The sequence below is a fragment of the Motacilla alba genome, chromosome 18 (assembly GCF_015832195.1).
Source record: "Motacilla alba alba isolate MOTALB_02 chromosome 18, Motacilla_alba_V1.0_pri, whole genome shotgun sequence".
In the NCBI taxonomy this organism is placed as follows: Eukaryota; Metazoa; Chordata; class Aves; order Passeriformes; family Motacillidae; genus Motacilla; species Motacilla alba.
This window is the reverse complement of record NC_052033.1, coordinates 8,467,379-8,491,382: the sequence shown is the minus strand read 5'-3', so window position 1 is coordinate 8,491,382 and position 24,004 is coordinate 8,467,379. Positions and strand designations below refer to the sequence as shown.

At 41.5% G+C, this 24,004-nt stretch overlaps 2 protein-coding genes across 5 annotated transcripts in view; one reads left to right on the top strand and one right to left on the bottom strand.

Moving 5' to 3' along the window:
• SMURF2 (SMAD specific E3 ubiquitin protein ligase 2) overlaps nucleotides 1-4,087 on the top strand; it is a 59,581-nt gene extending 55,494 nt beyond the window's left edge. The window contains exons 18-19 of the mRNA XM_038156962.1: nucleotides 52-127; nucleotides 397-4,087. Of these exons, the coding sequence (XP_038012890.1) occupies nucleotides 52-127; nucleotides 397-496 (176 nt within the window). The 3' untranslated portion in view covers nucleotides 497-4,087. The remainder of the gene's footprint in view (nucleotides 1-51; nucleotides 128-396) is intronic.
• Nucleotides 4,088-4,218: 131 nt separating this feature from the next.
• Nucleotides 4,219-22,529, bottom strand: CEP95 (centrosomal protein 95). Of its 4 annotated transcripts, XM_038156960.1 has the most exons (24): nucleotides 20,587-22,529; nucleotides 19,665-19,793; nucleotides 19,292-19,350; nucleotides 18,580-18,687; nucleotides 17,597-17,707; nucleotides 16,500-16,608; nucleotides 15,939-16,048; nucleotides 15,067-15,174; nucleotides 14,397-14,596; nucleotides 13,918-13,987; nucleotides 13,213-13,307; nucleotides 11,963-12,081; nucleotides 11,513-11,648; nucleotides 11,208-11,322; nucleotides 10,733-10,896; nucleotides 10,365-10,457; nucleotides 9,813-9,963; nucleotides 8,552-8,712; nucleotides 8,052-8,126; nucleotides 7,437-7,589; nucleotides 6,275-6,421; nucleotides 6,114-6,185; nucleotides 5,858-6,041; nucleotides 4,219-4,354 (listed from the first exon to the last, which is right to left on the bottom strand). In XM_038156960.1, exons 3-23 carry the CDS (start codon nucleotides 19,317-19,319, stop codon nucleotides 5,865-5,867), a joined length of 2,502 nt encoding a protein of 833 aa, XP_038012888.1. In that variant the 5' UTR covers nucleotides 19,320-19,350; nucleotides 19,665-19,793; nucleotides 20,587-22,529; the 3' UTR covers nucleotides 4,219-4,354; nucleotides 5,858-5,864. The 4 variants fall into 4 exon arrangements, with proteins under 4 accessions (XP_038012888.1, XP_038012885.1, XP_038012887.1 ...); XM_038156957.1 differs by lacking the exon at nucleotides 19,292-19,350 and having other exon boundaries at nucleotides 20,962-22,529; XM_038156959.1 differs by lacking the exon at nucleotides 19,292-19,350 and having other exon boundaries at nucleotides 13,213-13,256; nucleotides 20,962-22,529.
• Nucleotides 22,530-24,004: the final 1,475 nt, after the last annotated feature.

Genomic DNA, 24,004 nt, shown 5'->3' with positions numbered 1-24,004 from the left:
GACAATTCATGTTATTCCACACAGTAACAGAGATCTCCTCTGGATTTCCAGGTGCTGCCGGCCCACGGCTCTTCACAATACACCAGATTGATGCCAGCACGAATAATTTGCCGAAAGCTCATACCTGGTAAGCCTTTCTCAGTCCTCTGTTGTGATCTGTGGCTTAAAGACCAATCTGCTCTCAGAGTATTTGGAGCAATCTTACTTCTTTTGTCTTTAATGACATAATTAAAGCTGTCCCTTAGGGAGCAGCAGAGGTGTGAAATCTGGAGATGGCTTTTGTTTGATGGAGCTGGGTGGCTCCTGAAGCCTTGCTGGCAGCACCTGCAGCTCGGTGAGGTGTGACAGAGCTGGCAGTGATGGCTGCGGAGCTGAAACCTCTCTGCTTCCCCCCAGCTTCAACAGGATCGACATTCCCGCCTACGAGAGCTACGAGAAGCTCTACGAGAAGCTGCTCACGGCCATCGAGGAGACCTGTGGCTTTGCTGTGGAATGACCCTCCAGCCTCTCCCAGACTCTATTTATACTCCTGTCAGCCAGAAAGCCCTTCCTTCCCTCAGCCAAGACTCAAGAAATGCTTGAAATACAGGAAACTTTCCCTTTTCTACACTAGGACATTGGGAGGGAAAGGACAACTTTTGGATTTTTTTTTTTTTATTTTAAAAATTTTTTATTTCAAGAAAATAGGTTCTGTGGTTCCTGCCATAGGATCATTCAGCTGCTATTAAAAACTAATATCTTGAACACACAGAATGCTGACTTTTCCTACATTTCAACAGTTAAGCAGTATTCTATACTTAAAGACTACTACTATTTTTGTAAGAGGTAATCTATTATATTTGCCTACCTGATTTCTATTCTCAGATACCAAGACACAACTTCAGCAGTCGGTACAAGTCACGTTTCAGCCTGTTTTAAATGTATGATACTGAACAGCATCTATACCTGCTATTTTTGGAAAAAAATATTTTGGATTATTCTAACTTTGCATAAAATTGGCTGAAAGAATCATTAATCTTTTTAATGAAAGCCACTTACATGTTAACTGCATTTTCTTACAGTAAACCATTATATTCTGCAATGTAAATTCCAGGTAAATGTTGCCACAGGGGCTTTTTTTATATTTTTCAAGCAGGAATTCTAAATATGATGTTTTGGGGTCGTATTTATATCACTTGTCAGATTCCTCCAGCAGAATTTCTAGTGAGTGACACAGACTATTTGGTACAGTCCTTGTGTTTACACGTGGAATAACCTTTTCTTAATGAACAGTAGATGTTTTGATTTTTTTTTAAACCAGCATTTTTCTAACAAGTCTGTCAAGAGTACTTTTTGTTGCTTTTGACCTTAAATTGAAACACTGCATTTTTCAGCTGTTGAAGCACTGGTGGGCTTTGCCAGCAGAAGCCTGTCAGCAGTTTGTTCCAGAATCCATCCTGTCCAGTCAACCAAAGTTTGTTTGAATGCAGCCAAATCATATTCTATATTTGTTGATGCTAAAGATTTATCAGGTAAAACATGTTGTAATCTCTGTCCAGCTGCTCATGACACGTGGGTTTAAGTCACAGCTAAGGAAAAATGGTGTATTGACTGAAATATGTGTAATGTGCTTTGGAAATGAGGTTGTAAGAGCACATAATTTATTGATTGTAGGGATGGAAGCAAGTATATATATGATTTATAGCATGGGTTGATCTCTTCAAAGGGGAATAAAATGCACTACCAGTAGAGGGAACTGAACTTTGATGTAAGTTTGGAAATTCTCAGTTGAGATCTGTCTGATCTGCTTGTGGTGTGTGGATAAATCAGGCTGCTTCAGAGACAGTGCCCTTCTCCTCTCAGCCATGAGAATATTTGGAATAAGTAGCAGTTTTTTCCAATCAGTGTTGTGTTTTTGTAACTTAGGTTACAATTAATCATCAAATCTGCACTATTTTTTCACTGCCAATGAGAAGAAAGTCAAAGGTATTGAAAATGCTAAAGGGATGGGATGTAACCAGCTGTTCCATGTCTGCAGTGTGTCACAGTGAACCAGCTATTTGCTGTCTGTTCTGTGGAGCTTAAACTAAATTTTGCTCTGCCAAGTCTGACTGCCACAGTGAGTAAACTACTGTTGGATGTTGTGTGCTAGAATAGCGGGCAAGGGACTACTTTTATAGAATTGTGGTGAGAATCTGGTGAGCCAAAGCCACATACTGGTTTGATTATTCCTTTTGTGCAGCTGTTGCTGGCAGGTTTGTTCCAAGGGACTTGCTTCCCTTTCTGGGCTGGCTGCAGGATGAGGCTACTTAGGGATGTGAACAGAAAGCCAAGAGGCCGGCTGTGACAGCCAGGCTTGAAGCGCAGCACAGCCTTCTCTTCTCTTTTCAGTGGACTCTTGCACTCCTGTTGAAGGGCTGCTACTTCTGCATCCACGCTGCTCAGGGCTGTCAGGTCACTCTGGCAGCAGGGAAGCTGCCCCTGTCCCTGTGCAGGTCTGGGGGAGCACAGCAGGTTCTGGCCCAGAGTTTGTCACTCAAAGTGCTGCCCGTGGCTGGGGCCAGCTCCAGCCCTGCCCAAAGCCTCTGTTCAGCCCCTGCCAGCTCTGAGTGGTGTCAGTGACTATGCAGGGCTTTTACACACAGGGTCCTGGGACTGTTCTCAGGAGACACCCCAGTGTCATAGAACTGATAGAAGTGATTTTTTTAAGGGCTTGTTTTTTTTGTTTTATCCCCTGTGTTTGCCCAGCCTGTGGCCACAGCCTCCCTGGGCACGGAACGTGGCAGATATAAAATCTGGCTGGTGGATTTATTGAATGCAAAGTTATGGTCACCTTGTTGTCACAAAAGCACCTTTGGGGAGGGAGGAGATGAGCTCTGCAGAATAGAGACCCAAGATCAGCTGATAATTACGTTCGTTTTCACAGCAGCCTTAGCAGTACGTCTGTTTTTCTACTAAACATTTTGGTATGGCATTGAGAATTTTTTAACTGCTACAGATATTGTAAATTTAATATATTATAGGCAAAACTAGACAAATCTGCATTGAACTTTCCATAGCTGACAGATGAGGATGAATATACCAAGTATTTTGAGTGCCTTTCTACCTTCCTAAAGACTGAGAGCTTTAACTAAAGCACCTCATCACCCAGTCAGATGTTTATCTGAAAGTGGTAAAGGGTTGATTCCTTTCCAAAATTTTGTGTCAAGAACATGTCAGCTACTTTCCCCTCAAAAAGGTGCTAAGCCTAATATTGCATTTTAACCTTGGACTTTCACCCCATGATTAATGTGAATATTTATTTCAATGTGTCCCTCTTACTGGGTTTTACTTTATCCAGTCTTTAGTTGTATTAGAGAGATGTCACATCATGGTTTTATGCTGTTGCTTTTCATTATGAATGTTTAATTATGAACAGTGACTTTTGTAGATTTCAAATATACAGTTCACGGTTGAGTTTCAGAGGATTTAATTTCTCGGTGTAAAGAGTTTTGTAATGGTGCTTTGTACAGTATGTATTCTAATTTTTTTTTTTTTTTTTGCACATAGGTTCAGTTTCCCTAAACTGATTTATTTGTACCAAATTTTTGTGTTGTACTAAAGTCCAGAGCACACAAGCTGTTTTGAAATTCCTGTTCCACAACACTACATGTGTACTGAACTCCTGGTGCGTTTAAAAGGCTGCATTGATGGAAGTTCAAGCTTTGCTCCTCTGTCACAGCACCATCCTCCAGCTCGATGTAGCATCTTTTTAAACAGCACCACACAGTTAACAGGTGCCATTTGTTGTACTTTACACTATGTAGTAGGTTCCTGGCTCTGCACATCCTCAGTTCTTTGTCTGTAGTTGTAATTAGTTTATACAAGTGTAATTACTCCTCCACAAACTGACAGTTCTTAGTTTATCATTTCCATTGTATTTATTACAGAGTGTTTTAGCATTGGTATCATTGTATTTTCACCCAGCTGTTACATGAGCTTTAACAAAAAAAAAAAAAAACAAAATCTGTATAAAATGGTTTTTAAGTACTTAATGTATGTACCCATGCAGAAGTTGAGCAATAAATTGTATGCTGTTTGCACTGTCACAGCATCAATGGTTTTAAAAGTTTTAAGTTTTTCTTAATTAAATCTTTAAAATGTAACAATGTCATTTTTTAAGTAACTCGACTTTGTGTCAGGAGAAAATATTTGAAATTGGTGACTTCCCACATGCTGTCACCTGCAGTGGGGAGTGTGCTGAATGTTCTAGTCAAACACAGCAGGTTTTACTTCTGGCTCCAGGTACTGGCATGGCTTGGCAAGGACTTTATCTCAGCACTGGTGAACAGATGAACAGACTCCTCTCACAACTCAGCAAAGCTACACCATCATCCTGGAGGGAAATGAAGGCAAATTTGGTAAACTTGCTAAAATTCATCAACTTAGGTGATAAATATTGTCCCTTAAAGGCTTCAAGTTAGCCAGGCTTAACAGCAACTCCCTGAAAAGGTTTGGATAGGTCAGGGTTTTGTGGAGATTTTGGTGGTTTTTCGGTCTCTATTTTTGCAGAGGTGTCTCATGCTGTTTGTTTCATCTGTAAAAGAAGCTCCTTCAGATGTTGGGGGCTTTTTTCCCGTTTAGCTCTTTTTTCAGTGAATGAGTGTGAATGCTCTGTGTGTTGTCAGTTCCATCAGAGACACCCCCTGATGGCAACCTTTAAATATTGTATGTACAGTGCAGTTAAATCCAGTCTTCCTATATCACTTCTCACACAGCAATTTGAAGCAAGAACTATTTTACTACCAAGATAAACTACTTAAGAGTTGCACTTTTGTCAACAGAGGAGACTGTATCAGTAATGGACTTCATTAAGATCAGCTTGGTTTTATGTAATTGTTCTCAGTTCAAGTCCTCATCCCTCTGTGTTGGCATCTCCACAGTGTTTGGCTGGTGAAACCTGGAGTTCCTGCTGGGGACTGCACTGTTTATAGCCTGCAAGATGCTACAATAGGAGCAGTGCCTGCTGTCAGCTCCTGCTCTGCCTGGAAGCAGACCTTACAGCCTGAAGTAAGGTCAAAGCTGACTGGTGAAATATTTAATCATTCTTTAGTTCTGGTTCTGTCAGTGTGAAGATGGAGTAAGCAGGCTGCACCTGTGAGTGTGGCCCTGTGGAAGATTAGGAATGCTGGCCATAGCTCCTTCCCAGGGCTCACCTCTTGCAGAAGCTAATCATGTACAGCTTTAAAAGAATCTGCACTGTTTTCTGTTTCAAATTACTTTTCCCAGTGCATTTGTGGCATAGAAGGAGTATTTTATATGCCTTTGTATTTTATCAAGCCAGCAACACCAACGCTGTGAACACAACTGAAGCAGGAGTGGAAGAAGTAGTCTTCCCTTGCTTGATGTATTTAAATTCCCAGTTACTTATGTCAGGTTTATTGCAGGCATTCTCTAACTTGGCCTTTCACAGGAAACCTGAACCTCTGACGTTCTTTCAAAGATCTTCTTGTGCTTTGTGAGCTTTCCAACCCATGATTTCTGGCTAATGGTGTTAGATTGGCTTAGCAGCAGCAGCCCCAGCACAGATGCAGAGCCTCAGCATCCAACTGTTCCACCAGGAAAACTTCACTAAAGCACTCTGACTTCATCCCAGCTTCCTCTGGGTAGAGCCCAACATCACCCCAGCCTTGCTAGGAAGGGAAAAAGTAGTTCAGAAATTTTATTGGTGATCATAGAAGTGCTGTGGACATCCCAGAGCCCAGCAGCTACACTCCTGACAGGTCAAAATGACAGAACAGATATTTTAGAGAAAAACCAGCCTCACACCATCTTCCCGTTACAGCAGCTCCCAAAGACTCTGATCATCTTAGCCAGGGAGGACTGCAGTGACATTTACCCAAGCCTTAGAAGAAGTGGCTTTGGCTGTACTGGAAGGAAGCCATCTGAAGTCTGGATCTCAGTCTGTCTGCTTCTAGTTCTTGAAAAAAGGTGTCATCATCATTGTGCATGATTGCTGCCTGCAGTTGCTGTATTTCCTTTTCCATCTTTGATCTCACTTCATTTTTTGATTTTTGTAGCATCTAAAGAAAATACTGACGTTAGCCACAGCATGTAGAAAGAAAAGACAATTGGAAAAAAATAAGAGTACTTACTTGTGCTTGTGCTTTCTCTCTGGTTTGGATTTCTTGGAATTCTTGAGATATAGCTTCTGCTAGCATGGAAAACTAAACACAATATGTGTGTGAGTTGAACTAATTAAAGAAAGACTTCTACGTGGAACAATATGACCTGCCTGGTCCAGATGAAGCTTTACCTGATCTTTGTAGTAGTTCTCCAGAGACTCCAGCTCAATCTGGTGCTCTCTCCGTTGCTCATCGCGCTTCTCTCGAGCGTAAACTCTCAGGTCCCTCAGTCTTTGCTTCTGAATTTCTAAGCCTTCTTCAAATAAGTTTTTAAATATCTGCCAGCAATTAAAAAAAGCAAACCTGAAACTTTCCCAGGAACCTGTAAGTAAGTATACATTAACATTTCTCAGCTGCTTTAGCTCCTGATGGAATGACGTTTACACGAGGATGGGCCATAGCCCATGAAAAAGCACAATTATGTACCTAGAAATGGTGGTGCAGATACAGCTGAGCTGGATTTGTATTACTCATGTAGCTGAAATTCTGACAGATAAAATAATTTTTCATGTCAGTTTAGTCAGATGACCCAACTGTGCAAGCCAGGGCCTTTGAACATGCACTGTGATTTACAACCCACCCTGTACTCTGCAGTCTGACTTCAGGACCTTCATCCAGGTTTCCAGCAGCAGGAAATCCAGCCTGGACTCAGGCTTTCCATTCCTCCACAAGAACGCTTACCAGCTGTAGCTCACAGCTTGAGGCAAACAGCTCTCAAATCCCGACCAGTGGATTATGCAGTAAACTTCTAATCTTTTATTTTGAAAGGTGACAACCGCGTATCTGTTCTTGCAGAGTTACAATAACTCTCCTTGCTTTCCCTCACTCTGATGTCCAGCCCTAATTAGATTATATCTGTCACAAAGTCCACTTTGTTTAACAAACACAACTGAGTAACAAGGCTGCCTGTTTGATCAGTTCCCTTAAATGAAGATTTAGATTGTTTTCTTTGGATAGTGACTGTAGGAACAACTTCTTAATCCTACTGTTTCTGAAAACTCATTTCCCCAATTCCTCATGTTACCAGCCCTGTTTTTCCACACTGATACTTCACCCTTTCTCTCCTCCTAGCCCCATAAATCATCCTTTCTTGTTTCACAGTGGTTTGCCCTGCACGGGGATCCACATTTCCAGAGCAGGAACCATTTCATCTGTGGTACTGACTGATCAACCACTTCATCCTGGCTCTGTGCTTTGCTCACTGCACGTGCAGCATGGAACTACCCGACCTCAGCACTGGGGTCCTGACAGGAAAGAATTCCACCCTTGCAGGGCAAGGCCCCTCGTGCTCACCTTCTCCTCGCGTGTCCTGGCCCGCAGCAGCTTGGCCCGGAGCTGCACCCTGTAATCCTCGTAGTATTTCCTGGCCCGCGCCACCTGCTGCCGCCTCTCGGTCACCTTGTTCTGAGCCCACTTCTGCCGGTGGATGCGCTGCTTGATTTCTTGCTAAAGGGAGAGCAGCAGCTGTCAGACCACCAAACTGCCAACAGATACCCCTGTAGGCAAAGCTTTGTTAATCACTGCTAATTAGGGTCCTTTACTAAGGACCTGCTCCACACCCCAGCTTCGCAGTTAAAGTTTAAAGCATTAGTCACCACCGACATAGCAAAGTTGTGTCACTGTCACAGGAGCTGCAACACAACCTCAAGTTTCTCCTCCTTGCACTTCTTTAGAATTTGTTTTACCTTTTAGAGCAACCCTGCAGTGTAATAATAATAATATATTCCATTCCCATGACCCCAGTAGCTGCACAACAAACATTATGTGGCATTTTGAGACCACAGCTACTCAAAAAGCATGAAGTTGTCTTAAGACAAAAAGCCACTTTCAGGATGTGGGAATATGCATTTTAGATAGCTCCATGTGAAATCTCTGCATTATGTAACAAGCAGTCTTCAAAGAACATACCAGTCTCTTGCTGTGATCTTGATCTCTCTTGATAATTGCAGCAAGCAGCTCATGTTTCTTCAAGGCTTGTTCAACCTGCAGGTTTAAAAAAAGCTGATTACTTGCATCATGCTGCAGGACAAGCTGTCCTATGTAGCAGATTTAAATATTGCCCCTCTGCTATGTTTTGGGGTTTGGGTTGAGTTGCCTTGTATAAGTTATACAACTTTTGCACCTTGTAACTCACTTTTAAACTAATAGCCTGCTCAGAACTAGCAGTGGAAACTACAAAATGCTTTTAAAACAGCAATAGCAACCCCAGGCAGTATTCAAGAAACCAGTATCAAAGAAGGACCATAATACTCAAGTGGCTGATGGAAAGTTGAACCTTTGTATGTAAATCTGTACATCCCTATTTAACCAAGCTCCCAGAACATCCTTCCATGCTGTGCTGTGGGTGTGCAGGTGCCCTGTCAGGGTACCTCTGCTGACATTCAGCAGGTAAGAATGAGAACACTCACTTCATTCTGGAGTTTTGGTCTAGGTCTGGCAGCAGGTGCCTTGAGGTACACAGTTTGTGCAAGCTGCTGCTGCCACATTTTATTCAGAGTACGGGGGGAAATGTGCAGGTGGGGAAATTCCTCCAGGAGCTGCAAGAGGAGGTCATTGTCTCTTATTGTCACTGTAAAATAAAGAGGTAGGCAATAAATTCCTGGAGAATACATTTAGTTGTGAATTCATCCAGACAGTGTCAGCATAAGTCAAGAAATATTTTACAATGAACACTGTATAAAATCACCATGCTGCTGTTACCATGTCAAGCTAAACCAGCAGGACATATCATCTTGCCAGTACAGCAGCAGAGAAAGCAATCCCAGTCTTTTGTTGTTTTCTCTGAAGAATTGATTTTATAGCTCAGATGTCATTTCCCTACCCCCACCACATCCAACTGAGACAAGTATCCATCCCCTTCTTTCTTCATGTGGTTATGACCATCACTAATCAGTGATTGCTTTCTCTCTCTCTCTCTGGTTGCAGCAACTTAAAATAAAGCCAGCACAGTCGTGGCAATGACAGATCCAGGTCAAGTAAACAGGTGCAAAATAAACTGGTTTGCAACCAGCTCACTCCCATCCATAACATCTTTGATCTTTCTGGCAGGAAAAGATGATGGAGAGATGAAACAAAAAGGTATTTACCAAGTATACGGCCTTCAAAAACTGGAAAAAAAAAGTGAGACAGTGTAGCTGAGCAACATCCAGATATGTAGGAGATTATGTGGCGATTTTATCCATAGGCATGCACAGTGCTGGTTACCAAAACTGGGCCTAGGATTTGCAGTTTGGCTTTCTTGGAGCATCACTTGCTCAGCAGAACCTGTGGCAGGGTCCTGGCAGATCCTGCTCAGTGACCTGTACCTGCCTCAGCTCTAGCCACAGGCCCAATTTAAAATTTGATACATGCTCAGAAAAATAACAAAAGGAGAGCTCAGACTGTAGTGGAATAAGCACAGGAGTAGCACCTATGGAAAAAAAGCCCTGAAAATAATCCAAGGGATTTTAAGGAAGTAGCAAATGGGTCACAATTTGATTGTGCACTGATGGTTTACATTTACGTAAAGCATTATCTTCCCTAACAAAAATCCAGACATATAGAGGTCAGAAGCAGGGAAAATGCTGCAGCTGACTGGTATATGTTGGACTGGTGCCTTTATTCTTGGAGTTCAACACATGCTTTCAAAAGATGCCAGTTTTCCACCAAGTACAGTTTTGCAGTTCTTACTTGGAGCTGCTTGCTTTGGCTTCATGATCCCTCGCTTTGGAATCCATTGCCTGGATTTGGGATACTGAGGTGTGGTTTTTCTAGAATAAACTTTCACTCGCTGAGACACTTTTGGAGGTTCTTGAAAGGCATTTTCTTTGTAGTCTTGTTCCTTAGGAGCAGATGTAAAACAGATGGGAGAACAGGTATGAGAAGGGAAACACTGACAGAGCAGAGTTTGGCCATCAGAACCTAAATGTCTTTCAGACTTTAGAAAGAGAACTTGGACATATTGCATTGGATTCTCCAGAAGGCCAGAATTTACAAAATGCAGGTCAGGGTTCAAATAAAGGTTAAATCTCATCATTGCATAACCTCAGCTCTTCTGCAGCACTTAACATTAGTAAGTTACTCCTTCAGTTGTACACTGACACTATAAGTCAAACTGTGACACTGGAAGTCAAAGAGGTTTTGTTCCCAAAAGTGTCTGGATAGACCATCTAGACAAATTTAAAAAGAAAAAAAATCAACCAAACAAAACACAACCAACAATCCCAACAGTGCATCACCTACCATTTCCTTGGCAGCTTCTCTGAGCTTGGAAATTCTTCGCTTCTCCCTCGCTTCAAAAATTCTTAGCTCATTTTCATAAGCTTTAGTGACCAGCTAGAAAACAAAAATAAAAGGACTTGTCAGAAGAAATAATCAGTCCATACAGCCACCTTGTTAACTTGGTTGCTGCATGGGTCAAAGCAGCTTCTTCCACTTTAAACTCTTTTTTGCAAAATTCGGTGTTTAAGTCTCTTCCTCAACAGGCTACAGATAAAACAGCATATGACTACTAGAGGAGACCAGATGCTCCCATTCTATAAAAGTTCTGGTTTTGTGGTTTTAGTATAGCTGTTGGTAAGAACTACCACAAGGTCCAATCCAAAAATTACCTTTGTTTTTCTTGTTCTTTGGTCCCTTTCGTCCTGCAGGTGGCTGCGGATTGTCTTTATCTGGCGTGCTCCGCTGCCACTCAGTTTATGTTCCTGGTGCTGAGATGAGGGTGAGGCTGGAGAGAGGGATCGTGGCCTGCCTGGGTACCTCGCACGTGATGTGTCTGTAGGGAAAGAGCATTCGTTGAGTATCAAATTTGAGACAAAAAAACCCCAGTGAAGTTTATTGTGACTAGGCCCTCATTTTGCAAAGTTTTGCCATGGCTTTTTAAGTGTTAAACTTAAAAATTTAGAAACTTGGTTGCATTTCTGTTACTGTAGCTCAGGTTTGGATCAAAGAAATGAACTAGCAATAGAAATAGAAAAAAAAATAGAAATGAACTAGCAATACCAAACTTAGTAACTAACTGTAATTCAGTGTATCAGTTTTCTTTTATATTTGTTCCCATCCCAATACTGGCATAAGGATAGTCACCTCTCCCAGCTGTCCTTCGGCCATAGTCCATGACACTGTCACTGTGGTGGGACAGGCTGTCCTCATCTGTCAGCTCCTCTTCTCTCGTGTGCTCACCCAAAGCTCTCTTCAACATCTACGGGACAGATTGGTTTTTTTTTGGGGGGGGGGGTCAGGTTCAATAGACAGTTCTAAAGTTTGAATGAACTAAATCCAGGTGTTAGTTGCAGATTTCCTTTTCATTCATATTGCACTGATATTCTTAATTCTCTCCACTGTCATTACTAAAGCTGCATTGCTCAGCTCAACAAAGAGACTGCACTTACTAAATCTAGTTCGTTTAGCCTGCGAGACAGATTTTCTGATGCTTCATGAAACTCTTGCTGCTCAGGCACCTTCTCCTTTGTTGTTCTGTGGGGAAGTGAATCTTCAACTGAATCTGTGGTGGAATTTTCGTATTTGCTAAAGCAGAAAACAGACAGATTTAATTTCTGTTCTAAAAACTTGACAATGAGCATTATCTCACATAATTCCAGTTCACTTTTTGCCTAAGCACGTTTTTATAGGATTAAGTAAAGCAGAATGTGTAAATGCCTATAACCATATTTAACAAAATGAGTATATGTCAGGAGAGACGGGAAAACTTTCTGTGAGAATTATTCTTTCACTGTCACACGGCCAAGGAAAGAGAGATCTATTTTAAAAGGGAGGAGGGGGCTGGCTGGCCATGGAAATCAAAGTGCCAGTGTGGTTCAGTACCAAAAATCTGAACTTGCCTTGTTGTTCTAGGCCAGTGCTGAGATTCGGGTCTTGGGGTTTGTGTTACTTGTTGAGCACGTAGTGAGAGCTTTTCCTCAAAAGAGGTGGATATAGAAGACTCAGATACCAGAGGCACCTAGGAAAATGAGTAATGAAGATTTTATAAATCATGTGAGTAGAGATGCTGTAACAGAACCATCCCAAACCCTGTGAGTATAGATATATTAAAACAGTTCTATTTCTAGGCTCCTGACTGCAGATAGTGTGCATTAGAGAATTCATGTTTAAAGAAATGGACTAGCAAAAATATGGAAGATCAGTTCACAGCTAAACCACGGAACCAGAACAGGGTTAGGTTAAGGTACTGAATATCTCCACATTCCACCTCATCAGCCTGGGACTGATGCCAGGTAGTGGAAATAAGCTGAATTTCCCTTAGTACAGACTGAGCTGCAGTTCACAGCAAGCCAAAAGAGAACACTCCTACACTCCTGTCCTTGTGCCATTTAGCCGCACTGGTTTAGTTCTGCCTGGTAACTTCTCCTTTCAAACTGGAGTAACTTGGGCTTGGCATGGACATCCTGGGAAATGCACCCATGGAAAATGAGTTTCAGAGACAATGTAGAAGTAAAAGCTGTTGAAACTATTGGAACAAACAAAGTCTGTGAGTACCTCTTGTGGTTGCAGAAAGCAAAATTGTGCTTCCAGAGAAAGAAACTTCCTTTACAGACACATTTCTATGGGCACAGATTGGTAACTGCTGATCAATTTGTGGGTTTTGCATTATTCAGTTTTTGAAAGGCAAAGGACAATGCAAGAAAATAAAAGGAGAGAATATAATAAGCAGTTCATGGATCTTTAAAAATTAATAAATCTAAATTTTATTGGCCAAAACCTCCAAAATTCTTACTAATTTAGAATGCTGATACACTTCAGAGAAAGGACATGACTGTACTCCTGTGCTTTGTACATTTTTGATTAAAAAGCAAGATAACCAGTAACTGGTTGGTTGTGATAAATAGAACTCTGTGGGTGCTGGTTCTGTTCGTTTTAGAGCGAACAACTCCAGGAAGAACTAAGAACTGACATGACTCACAGACTGCACATAATCACAGTCTAACAACACTGCATCACTGATTGTATATAGGGGAAAGAAAGTCTAAAGTAGGTTTGAAATAAGCCCAGAAGTGCCACAAGATAACAGAAAAATTAAACAGAAATAAAAAAATATGTATTGAAATTCCAAAAATAAAGTTGCAACATGTACCTTTGTCACATTGTCCTTGGCATCATCTCCCAGCATTTCTCCCACTGCAGAAGCAGATGACAGGCAAGTGTGAGTTAATGGCACTGTGCCTACTACTGTGGGCAACAAGGGAAAAAAAGATGTGAGCCAGGGCCTGTGGATCCAAATTATTCAGAGAATAGAATGACAAAGCAACTGTGGTTACCTAGTTATGACATTCATTTTGGTAATTTCTCCAGGCTTTAATGTTCAGTGTCATGGGAATGCTATGGAAACTAAAAAAGGTAAGCAGTGTTTCCAAGGCAACAGAGAAAATGAGTACAGAAAAAAATAGCTTCTAAACCTTTTTACAATAGCAGTTAATGGCTTTTTCTTAGAATTGAAACTGGCTTGTTTGGTCCATATTTCTCTGCTCAGAATAAGCTCAGCCATGGGACTTATCTGCTGGAAGAGGTTTCTGTGGTATAGACCCATCTTAACGGGATTAACTAAGAAAGGAGTTGAACTGGGGACATGGATTACTTTTCTTTTCCAGTAGAGGGAAAAGATTAAAAGTAACCTATTTTTGTTTCTCTGTAAAGCAGAGATAGATACATGAACTTGTGGCTGAATTAAAAAAAATGCACTAGTAGATTCAAAATAATGTTTTTTTGTGGTGCCAGTAAAAATAAATGCAACATTATAACACTTAAGAGTCACCCTAGAGGATGAAAAATTTTCTCTCACCAGGGATTTTTCTGGATACAGGAAGACCATCAGAAACATCATGAAATTTCTGGGTAAGTGACTTTTCAATCTGAAATAAAAAGCAACATGTGTTCTCTAAATTCACAGGAGAGTGTTGACAGGAATCTTATACATTAGGTCTATCTGCAAATGGAAATCAATTCTGATTTTACAGATAGATAAAAATCACTATAATTATTTTGTTTACTATACTGTAAACTCTGGCATTGACTGTAGAGATGGGTACGTATATATGTGTAAAACAAACACCCCTCCAACTAAATTCCTATCTGGACACTTAGTGAAGAATGAATCCATAATACAAAATTCCTGGAACTGAAATAAAGTCTGACACATTCAAAAGTGTTCTTCAGGGACCATCTACTCCCATTCTGCAAGTAAACTAGGAGGTTTTCAAATGAAAGCAGTATTGGTTACTAAAAGAAAATTAAATAATCAAAGGGTAGGTTTGTCCTTACAGTAGGAAGGTTCACTGCTTGACTGCAAGCCAGGGCTGCTGCCTGTCTGTCTGAGCTGTGGTAATCTCTCCATCCTGGATCCGAGGGCTGGAACGGGGGCAGCAGAGGAATTGCCTGCTGGATTGGCTCCCCCAGTTTTGTAGCACTGACACTCAAACTCCCTTTGTGGGGTTCAGCAGCATGAACAGACTCCATCCCTCCTGAAGAGGCAAACACAAAGAACTCAAAGGGTTATCTGGGAAAGCAGAGCACATTTTGTGCATTGTGTGTACATAACAGCGTCTCGATAGCTAATGTGAGCTGCCACCTTTGTTGGATTGCACAGGACAGTGCTGTAATATTTTTCAGCCTTGAGAACATGATTTTGGATGTGAAGATCTTCCACAAGGACTTTTTAGTGTTTTGAACCACAAAAGAAAAGAATACAAACCACAATACAAATTAAAAACAGCCTAGCTGAAGCCAAATCCTAACTAAGCAGAAATACCCCAGATAATGGAAGTTTGCCTATTCCAAGAGACTAAAATATTGCTTTTCTGAAAAGAATTTATTTTAAAACATGACTAAAGTGTTTCCATTCATGACTAAAGCTCTCCTCCACACTACCCTAGTTCTCTACACCCCTAAATCAAAATCAGGTGGATGAGCTGTCAGAAGAATCAATACTCACCATCTTCCCTTTCATTTACAGTCCCCCTTTCACTTTCTGAGAACTGTCTGGGCAATGCTGCAAGAGCCTCTGTGCTTTCAGATTCTTCTACCTCCGTGTCCTTTTCTGCTAGACAGAGTACAGGCAACTGAAATTCTAGAAGTGGATGCTTAAAAAAATTAAATTAAGATCTATAAAGCATCTTGCTATGAACTGTTGAGATGGACAATTTTAATATCTTCTCATTGCTTGGTGTCAGCAATCTATACTAAGCTCAAAATGGGTCTATTAAATTCTTATTTGTAACTCCAGTCAATGAAATGTTCATAATTCACTATACTTCTTTATGCCTCTACTTGAGGAGATGAATCATCAATAAGAATAGAAAGAATTGGATTATTCTTATAAAAAATATGAAATAAGAATGAGCTCAATTTAAGTCCTCTGCATACTACTCCTTTCAGAGCCATCCATGAAGTTTTGAAGGGGCACACACTCCTGAGAAGTCTTCTTTAAGAATGAACTTAATAATTTTTTTACAGTCTTAAATAATACATGTTACACTGCAACAAATGAAACAAAGTCTTCAGAATTCTTCTATTCCATTGAACAAGATAAAATGCCTTCGCAGAACTGAATCAGAACTCACACAATAAACCTTTATCCAAATAAGGTAGTGCAGGAGTCATGAAAAATAATGCCTGGAATATTTACTTCCAGAAATTTTAACTTCAGCAAGATGTATTTGCTTATTGTGGGTTGTCTGGTGGTTATTAAACAAGGATTTAAAACAGTATTTATCTGAGAGAAGTAACTTTTTAAAAGGAAACATAAAAAACACCTAGGAGTCTAACTAGAGAAGAGTCTTAAATTTTTTTCTGACCCAAACTCACCTTCCCCTCTCTTGGAAAATGAATAAGCAGTATCTCCAAGTTTAATTAATTCACTGGTAGATCCTGAGCCATCTGTATCACAAATTGGAATAAAATATTCTGACTGGGACCTAGGGGAGAACATAAAGCCATCAAATATTTCCTCTCTCAGCCTCTGCCCATGCAGCCCACGAGATGGAGCTGCCGAGGAGCCGTGCAGGACACGGCCCTGCTGCAAGACAGCAAACCAGAGCAGGACTCACAACCACAAACTGAGCTTAAAACCAGAGCAGGACTCACAACCACAAACTGAGCTCAGCTGAACAAATCAATCTTTAAAACTGATCAAAGTTTTCAAGTTGTTTCATTCCACATAGAAAGTAAACTTAAGGGAAACAAAACCAGCAACTCTTCAGGGGCAAAAGAAGTCCCAGATGTAATTTTAGCCCAACCAGAGGAGTCACCTCCCATTCCTTTTGGCATATGCAATCAGTAGGTGTCTATACTATAAAAAAACTACTAATTTCTCTACAGATAACAGTCAATCACTATGTTTAGGCAAATATTCAGAATTGCTCTTACCTTTCAACTGATGAGAGTAGTGTATGTTCTGTAAGTTGATCAGCAGTGCTTTCCAGCTGCTCTTGAGATGCAATTTGAATTTCATCACTGGGCAGCACATTTATCTCAGCTGTTAATAACCAAGAGGTAATTATTTTCAGGAAAACTACTTCTACCTATAAACTAACAGGTACTACTTCCAATATCATCAGAACAGTTTATGTGTAATATCAACACTGTAGTGCTTCATCTAGAACGATGACACGTGATGTTCCCCGGGGGGGAGATAGGGTAACTTTTATGGTAAATTTTGAAAAATTGTACCACTACCATATATCCCCTTGTTCCCAGGGGTTCCCAGTTATTAATAAACCTTTCTTCTTCCTCAAAAGAATTAAACTGCAGACTTACAGCTAGAAATTTTGAGTCAGTAACCCCCAGTGGGTAACAAAACTAGCAGTCTGAGGGAAGGGAAGAGCAGTACAGGCACTGAACACTCCCACTGTCCTCTTTCTTCTGTCCACTCTGGACCAGGACAGGAGGAACTCAGGCACCAAGTGCTCTCTCCCCTTATCACAGAGTGCAACAGCCAGGAGTGACAGCTCTTATCAGCTCTGAGATAGGAAGACCAGCACTGCCTGCAGTAAGATGCCTTTGCAGGGCTGAGGAGCTTCTCTTCCCATTTTCTTCAAAATAACCCCTGCTATGGACCTACTCCCAAGACCCTCTTCCCAGGAGAGGCTGTTGTCCCCCTTCTCTCCTAGTAAGTAAAAGGGACATTTGCTCATTCTTCCAATTAAAGCCAACATTTCCCTCCTTGAATCCTAATCCTGAATCATGTACTTACAGGGTGAAAAGCAACTAACAAAGGATAAACTGTCTAGAGTAGGTTTCTGCCACAAGAATGAAGTAGAAAGATTATGTAAGTTTGGGGGAAATTATCTGTTTTATTATTGTTTATGAAAATAAGGAATGCAAATATTCAGCTTCACCCCTGAAATTTTCCTCTCCTGGAATCAGTTTTGTCTTCCTCTTCTCTCCATTGTCAAGGTTATAAGTAACAAAAAAACCCAAATAAATCTTTGCTACATTGGAAACACTTTGGGTTTACATCTTACCTCCGGTCTGAGAAGATGTTTCACTGACTTCTCTAAGATACTCCAACAAACCATCAAATATTTCAAGGAGGTTTTTGACAGATTCCTTGTCTCCTTTCACAATGTTCTCACCTTAAGAGAAGTTAATGACAGATATTAATAATTAGTACTTCACAAAAGAAAAATTCTCAAAAGCAGGCATTTTCTGTAGAAGAGTGCTTGGAAATTCTTGTAAAGGTGTCAGCTCAGAAGACACCTGGTCACTTATTTATGATTATGTAGATAAGCCTAAAGTATATTTTAAGTGTTCTAAATTTGCATCTTTTCAGTTCTAGTAAGTTTATTGATGCAGTAACTGCTGACACACACACAAAATAAATATTCTGGGATATTTTCAGGGACAATTGGTATTTAATATTTTTCTTATAAATAAAACTATAGCATGAAGCAGTCTATCGAGTGGCAGCAGGATTGCAAACACCAGCCACTGTGTACAGGCACCAAGTCAGATACTTCTTATCAAGCAGTTTTCATTCTTTGCAGACTGTGCTGTGTGAGACCATACACAGGAATACTCAGGGAAAGCCATTATCTGTGTACAGATAACACAACACAGTTCAACTCTTTACTCACCAACTTTTAAAAATCTAATAACAAGCTTGAAACTCCAGGGTCATGTTTTAAAACCCAGTGTCCAAGTGTACATTATGATGCCCAGTGTCCAAGCCTGAGCCAGTAGCAGATTTTAGGTAACACTTTGGTAACCAGATGAAGCATGGCTGGATGTTAACTTTAATATTTCTTACTCTTATTTATTCTCTGCTTGCTGTTTCAATTTCTAACCTGATGTCCAAGGCAATGGGTCAGTGTTCTGACATCCACGACCATAAGAAGAGATTCCATGCAAGGATGAAAGCAAGCTGTGCAACACCTGGTTCTTAAAGTGTTTAAATTCAACCACACAGATATTCAACTGCATTTGTCTCATTAAACCAAGTACTCACCCGTGATGTGAGACAAGCTGACCTGCAAATAATCCAATGCCAGGGAATCTATAACTGCTTGTACATTATGTGCATCATCCTCTTGGCTTCTGGGAGTAGCAATGAAATCTATTTAAAATAAATAATAGATTTTAGGCTATTTAAATGGATAGCTTGTTGCAAGTACCTTTACAATGAAACTGCTTTAACTTCTGCTTACAAGCTAGTATTTTTTCAGTACCTTGTGTCCTTGATGAAAAGCCCAAGTATCATATATGGTGCTACAAAACCTTTTATAAATACTGAGCACAAACTTGTAACACCCCTTGGAAGATGTGAGGGTTTTATCAGGATTAAATTCAAGAAGAGATTACTAAAGTATTTCTCCTCCTTCACTCCCAGCACACACACCTAGTTCAGACCATCAAACTGGAATTGCAGTTTGTGTTAGGGCTTCTTCTTTCCCTGTCACACACTAATTGCACTGCAATGTACTCCACTTAATTGGGAACAACATTATTTTTAGTTCTGTGCTTACATTTAACTAGACTTCTACCTTCAATAGGTGCCAGTTACCTCAGTGCTCTTAAAATCTTCTGCAATCAGTAGTCTGACACTTCCTACACATAACAGTTTATAAACAAAGCAAATGCATAATTGTATAGCCTTTGCTTAGTGGTTGTCACTGAGGTCCAGTGGAGTTGGGTTAAAGCAGGGTTAAATCACAGCTCACCTCTTAGCAGACTCGAAGTATCAAGCATTTTATGACAGCAGACTTCAGTGTTAACACTGCTGTAAGATAACATGAGCCAGTTCACACCCTTCAAAATATTATGCCCACAGACAGCTTTCAAGGCCTAATTTACAATAGTTTTGTGGTGGCTGTCCTCATAGCTGCCATTCAGAGCAGTCCAAAGTTAAAATAAAATTGGCCAATATTACTTAAACCTTCTTAAAGAATGACAATCTTGTATTTTTGTCTTTGGAAGGATGCAAATATTTTAAATCTCTACATCTGTAGGAAGTTCTACAAGTTTCAATTTTATTTCACTACAACATACACAGGGACAAAAATAAAAAACAGATTTAGCAGTTATCATTCCTACCTGGTACTTTTTCTCCTAAGATTGACTCATAAAGATGAACAAACAGGTCAGCACCACATTCTGAGAGATGTTTTATGCGCTGGTTTATGTGACAGGTCCTTAAAAGATCATTGGCAACATCAACCCAATCTGTTCAGAAAAACATTAATGTCAGAACTGAAAGATACAGAAATAGAGACATGGTTATTTACAGTGAAAGGTAACCCCTGTAAGTGTCTTTGACTCCACCAGAGGTGGCCAAACACAGGAGGCTGACCCATCCATCCAAAATACTAAACATTGTTTAAGTGCAATCACAGCCCAACTGGACTTGGGAGGTGAAAAGCACCAAAGTACCATAGGCTGGGCAGGTTAATTTTTTTTTCTATGTAATGAAAAACAAATTTGCATCTGGTCTCATAGCCAGGAACTCCAAACCTTCAAGACCTTAACAAGCCAAGCTTTGATACACCATTTATCAATATCAGAAACAACAGGTTCTTTTTTGGAAAACATGAGCTCCTCTGACAAACGCAGGTTCTCTAATAGTCTTTGGCAATGTCATCAGTGCTAATGTAAATACTCATGAAAAGTAAATTCTACTTTAATCATTTAAGGATTAGAAGAATACAGAGGTGGTCCCACCAAGTGCTCTGTTGAACACAATGAGATCATTAACATTGTGATTTTCCCCAAACTTTGAGGCGTGAGATCCATGAGCTTTGAAGGACACACATTTTAAAAAGCAATAAGAACTTTAATTTATGGGAGAAGGCATAAGCCACCTTTGGAAGGAAAAAGCATATAATCACTACAGCAGAAACTGATCTGTACAGTTTCCAGTCTTCTGTACACGAGTGTTACTTTTCCATCCCTCTACTCCTCCTTCAGTTCCAGATTTCACTTTATTTTAAAGTTTCAGATGCATCAAAGGTTAAAGTACCATCTCCTACATTTCAGGCTGATGTCTTGGAACACTTGAATTGCTGTTTATCTGTAGCTTTATTAAGTTAAAAGTGTCGCCAGGAAAGGAACAAAGACAAAAGAAGGGAAGGGGGAGGTTACGGCAAAGAGCTTAAAAAGCCGTAACATAAGAAAACGACAGCTTTATAAATGAATAAACATGAGCTGAAAGGATGAGCTTTATAAATTAATAAAAAATGAGCTGAATAAAATTGTGCCGGCGATGCGAGCAGCGGGGGGGCGATGAGGCAGAGGGAAGCTCTCCGGCTCGCCCCCCTGGCTCTGCGGGCGCCAGGCCGGCCGCCGCTCCGGGAGCGGGACCCGCCCCAGCGCAGGACCCGGGGCCCGGCCCTACCTGCACCCTCAGCGCTGCCCATGGCGGCACCAACGAGCCGGGCCCGCGCCCGCCCCCGCCATTTAAACCGCGGCCCGCGCGCCCATTGGGCGGGCGCTGCAGGAAGGGGCGGGGCCGCGCGCGCCGCTGTGTCCGGTGCTTTCGGTCATGGCCGGTGCTACGGGCGCGGGGCGGGGCCGAGCCCCCGTGTAACGGGATGGGAACAGGCCTGCGTTCGGACTGGGAGCGGGAACGGGGAGCAGAGAAAGAGCCCGTGCCCCAAGCCCAGCCGCAGCGCCGGTCACGTGACGAGCGCCGTCGGTGCGGCCCCGCCGTTCCCCGCCCGGGCGCTCCGGTTCCGCCCGGCCGGAGCCGCCACCGGCGCAGGGCCCCGCGGGCCGAGGCTCTCGGGCAGCACAGGCCGGCCCCGGGGTGCTCCGGCCGCCGAGCGCGGCTGGCGGCGTAAAATGGCGGCGGGGGAGGGGGGAGGGGTTGTCCGTGAGGTTCCGCCTTCGTCACCTGAACGGGAGGCGGTGTTGGCGCTTCCTCGGTAAAGTAGGTGGGGAAAGGGGGAAAGTTCCAGCACTTGACTTTGCGGGCTGACCCGGGGCGTTTGCCTGCCAGTATGTCCATTACTGGAGGTTGGTGTTCATTGCCGCGATACAGGTTTGACAGGGTAATCGAAGGCATTTTTGCATGAAAGGGGAGCTAAAACCTTTCTTAAAAATAAGATCTAGAAATGAAAGTTACTGTATTAGCTGCTGGCATGCAGTTTATTGGACAGGTTGGATGGTGAAAGTCTGTTTATTTCCTTTCTGAGCAACAGTATTCCACACTCCCCAGGAATTCTGGGTTTTCCATGTCGAAAGCAAAAATGGTGCCCGGTATCAATTAACTCCTTGAGCACAACAAAAGCAGATGAGGTTCCAGTTTTGACCGTAAGAGCAATGACTGGCAGCGATTAAACCTCAGTGCTGTGAGCTCCAGCAGGCCACGGGTGTCCTTTGTAGGTCCAAATCCAAGTGCACACAGCACCTCCGGAACACAGAAGAGCTTTTGTTGTGTGTAAGCAAACACACATCAGTGCTATCGAAACTAAACTAAACACGGGTTTTAGTTTGCTACATGCACAGCTCTGCAAAGCTGTGTTGATTTGTTTCCATGTGTTGGCTGTAATTAAGAGAGCACGGGAAAATCAATTATGTTTAACTTAGGAGGGTGGAACAGAAAAATGAGGAAGTTTTTTTACAAAGGAAATTGAAAGGAGTTCCTTGCAGACTTAACTGCGTGTATACAAGGCAGGGACTTTGTTTTTGTTTAGTCTTTTCAATTGATTAAAACCTTAGAAAGATTAAACAGCACAGTAACAGGAGCCACAAAGTTATACACAAACAAAATCAAATTAATCTGTGCTAAGATAAATGCAATAGAAAAAGAAAAGATAATTTGTTTTCACAGCCTTTGCAAAAATCCTTTTCAGACTCATCAGGAACAGGAAGCCTGTAGGGTCAGAAGGTGGAGAGTGTTAGGGGACAAAAATCTTTCACAAGCCATATTAAATAAGTAACTCCATACTGAAAAAAAAAAAAAAAAACTGGGGAGATTTCTCTGCTAGAAATTTGCTGGGATAGTATTAATAAAGCCAGTCAATTGCTATAGAAATAAAAAATTAATTACAACAAAAATGGTTGAGCAAGGTGGAACTCCAAATTGCTGAGGGTCAAACAGCTGTGGCCATTCATAAACAAAATAAGCCTGACTTAGGTGTTACTTTTGAGGACAATATCATGCAGACCTCTAGTCTTTGCCAACCTTGCTCTGTTCTTGGCAGCAGTTTTTTAAAAGGCTAGAAAATAATACACAACAGATCAAAAACATCTTTATATTTTCATTATGTAGATCTGTATGGGGTCGAGATCTTGAATGCTGTGAATTTCTTGACAATAAAGAAAAAAAGGGCAAGGATAATTTTAAGTATGGAATTGCTTTAAAAGGAGGAAAAATTACACTGCAGCTTTGGTTTACTATAAAGGAGGTGACTTAGAAGATATTAATGTCCAAAACAGTATAAATAAACAGAAAGGTATTACTCACATTTTTTTACTAACTCATTGTTTTATGCCCCTTGTTCTTATCCAGCAATATGTTGAAAATGAAAGTAAATGTGTTTCAGGTTGCCTACACTAAAACTGTAAAACACATTGTCATGGTATCTTACAAGCTGAGGGCATAAATAGAACCAAAATGTGAAGAAATGGCCATCAAATACAGCTATTTTTGTCCCAGAAAAACCTTAAAGCACAGATTGCTAGAAGGTGGGAGGATATAAACGGGAAGTGTTGTTATGGCACTTCTCCTTCCTTATGTTGTTTTCATTTCTTCCCTCTCTGCCTGCAGCAGGTGGCTGCGTGTGTTTGTGCTTAAAACTTCAACTCTTGTGTGTGTAAAGCCTCAGGTCGATGGACACCGGCCTGGCAAAGCCGGTGGGTGAACAGCAGTGTCCCCTTGGGGTATTGAGTGTTTTTATCCCGTGCCTTTGGAGCAGATTTTCAGCGACGCTGCACCTCAGATGACCTTTGACTCAGGTTACTGGCCCTGGTGTGGAATCCAAAAAGATAACACTGGTAACTTTACAGACATATGTTTATAAATATTTCTGCTTACATATATGTTTACAAACATTTTAAAAGACAGTGGGTAACAGCATAAAAGAACTGGCCCGAGGAGGTTTGATGTTATTTTGCATCCAGCTCTCCAGGATCCGCACATCTGGCTCCTTCCGAGACCGAAAGTCACAGGTGGGCATGGGGCCAATCTACCGTGAAGTATCAGTTATTAGCTAAAATGTTTATTAGTTAAAAGCCTGGGCTCATCTCGAGCTATTTCAGGAGGATTTTCACAAACAGATCTGTGAGAACTGGGGGACTGCACTGCGGACATCAGGTCCTGCTCTGCCCTGCCGAAAGTGCTGAAGACCTGAGCTGCGTTCTGAACACGCCGGGCGGCCGAAAGGCTGCACTTAGGGAGGCTGGAGAAGAGATTTCTCCATTCCCATTTCCGTCCC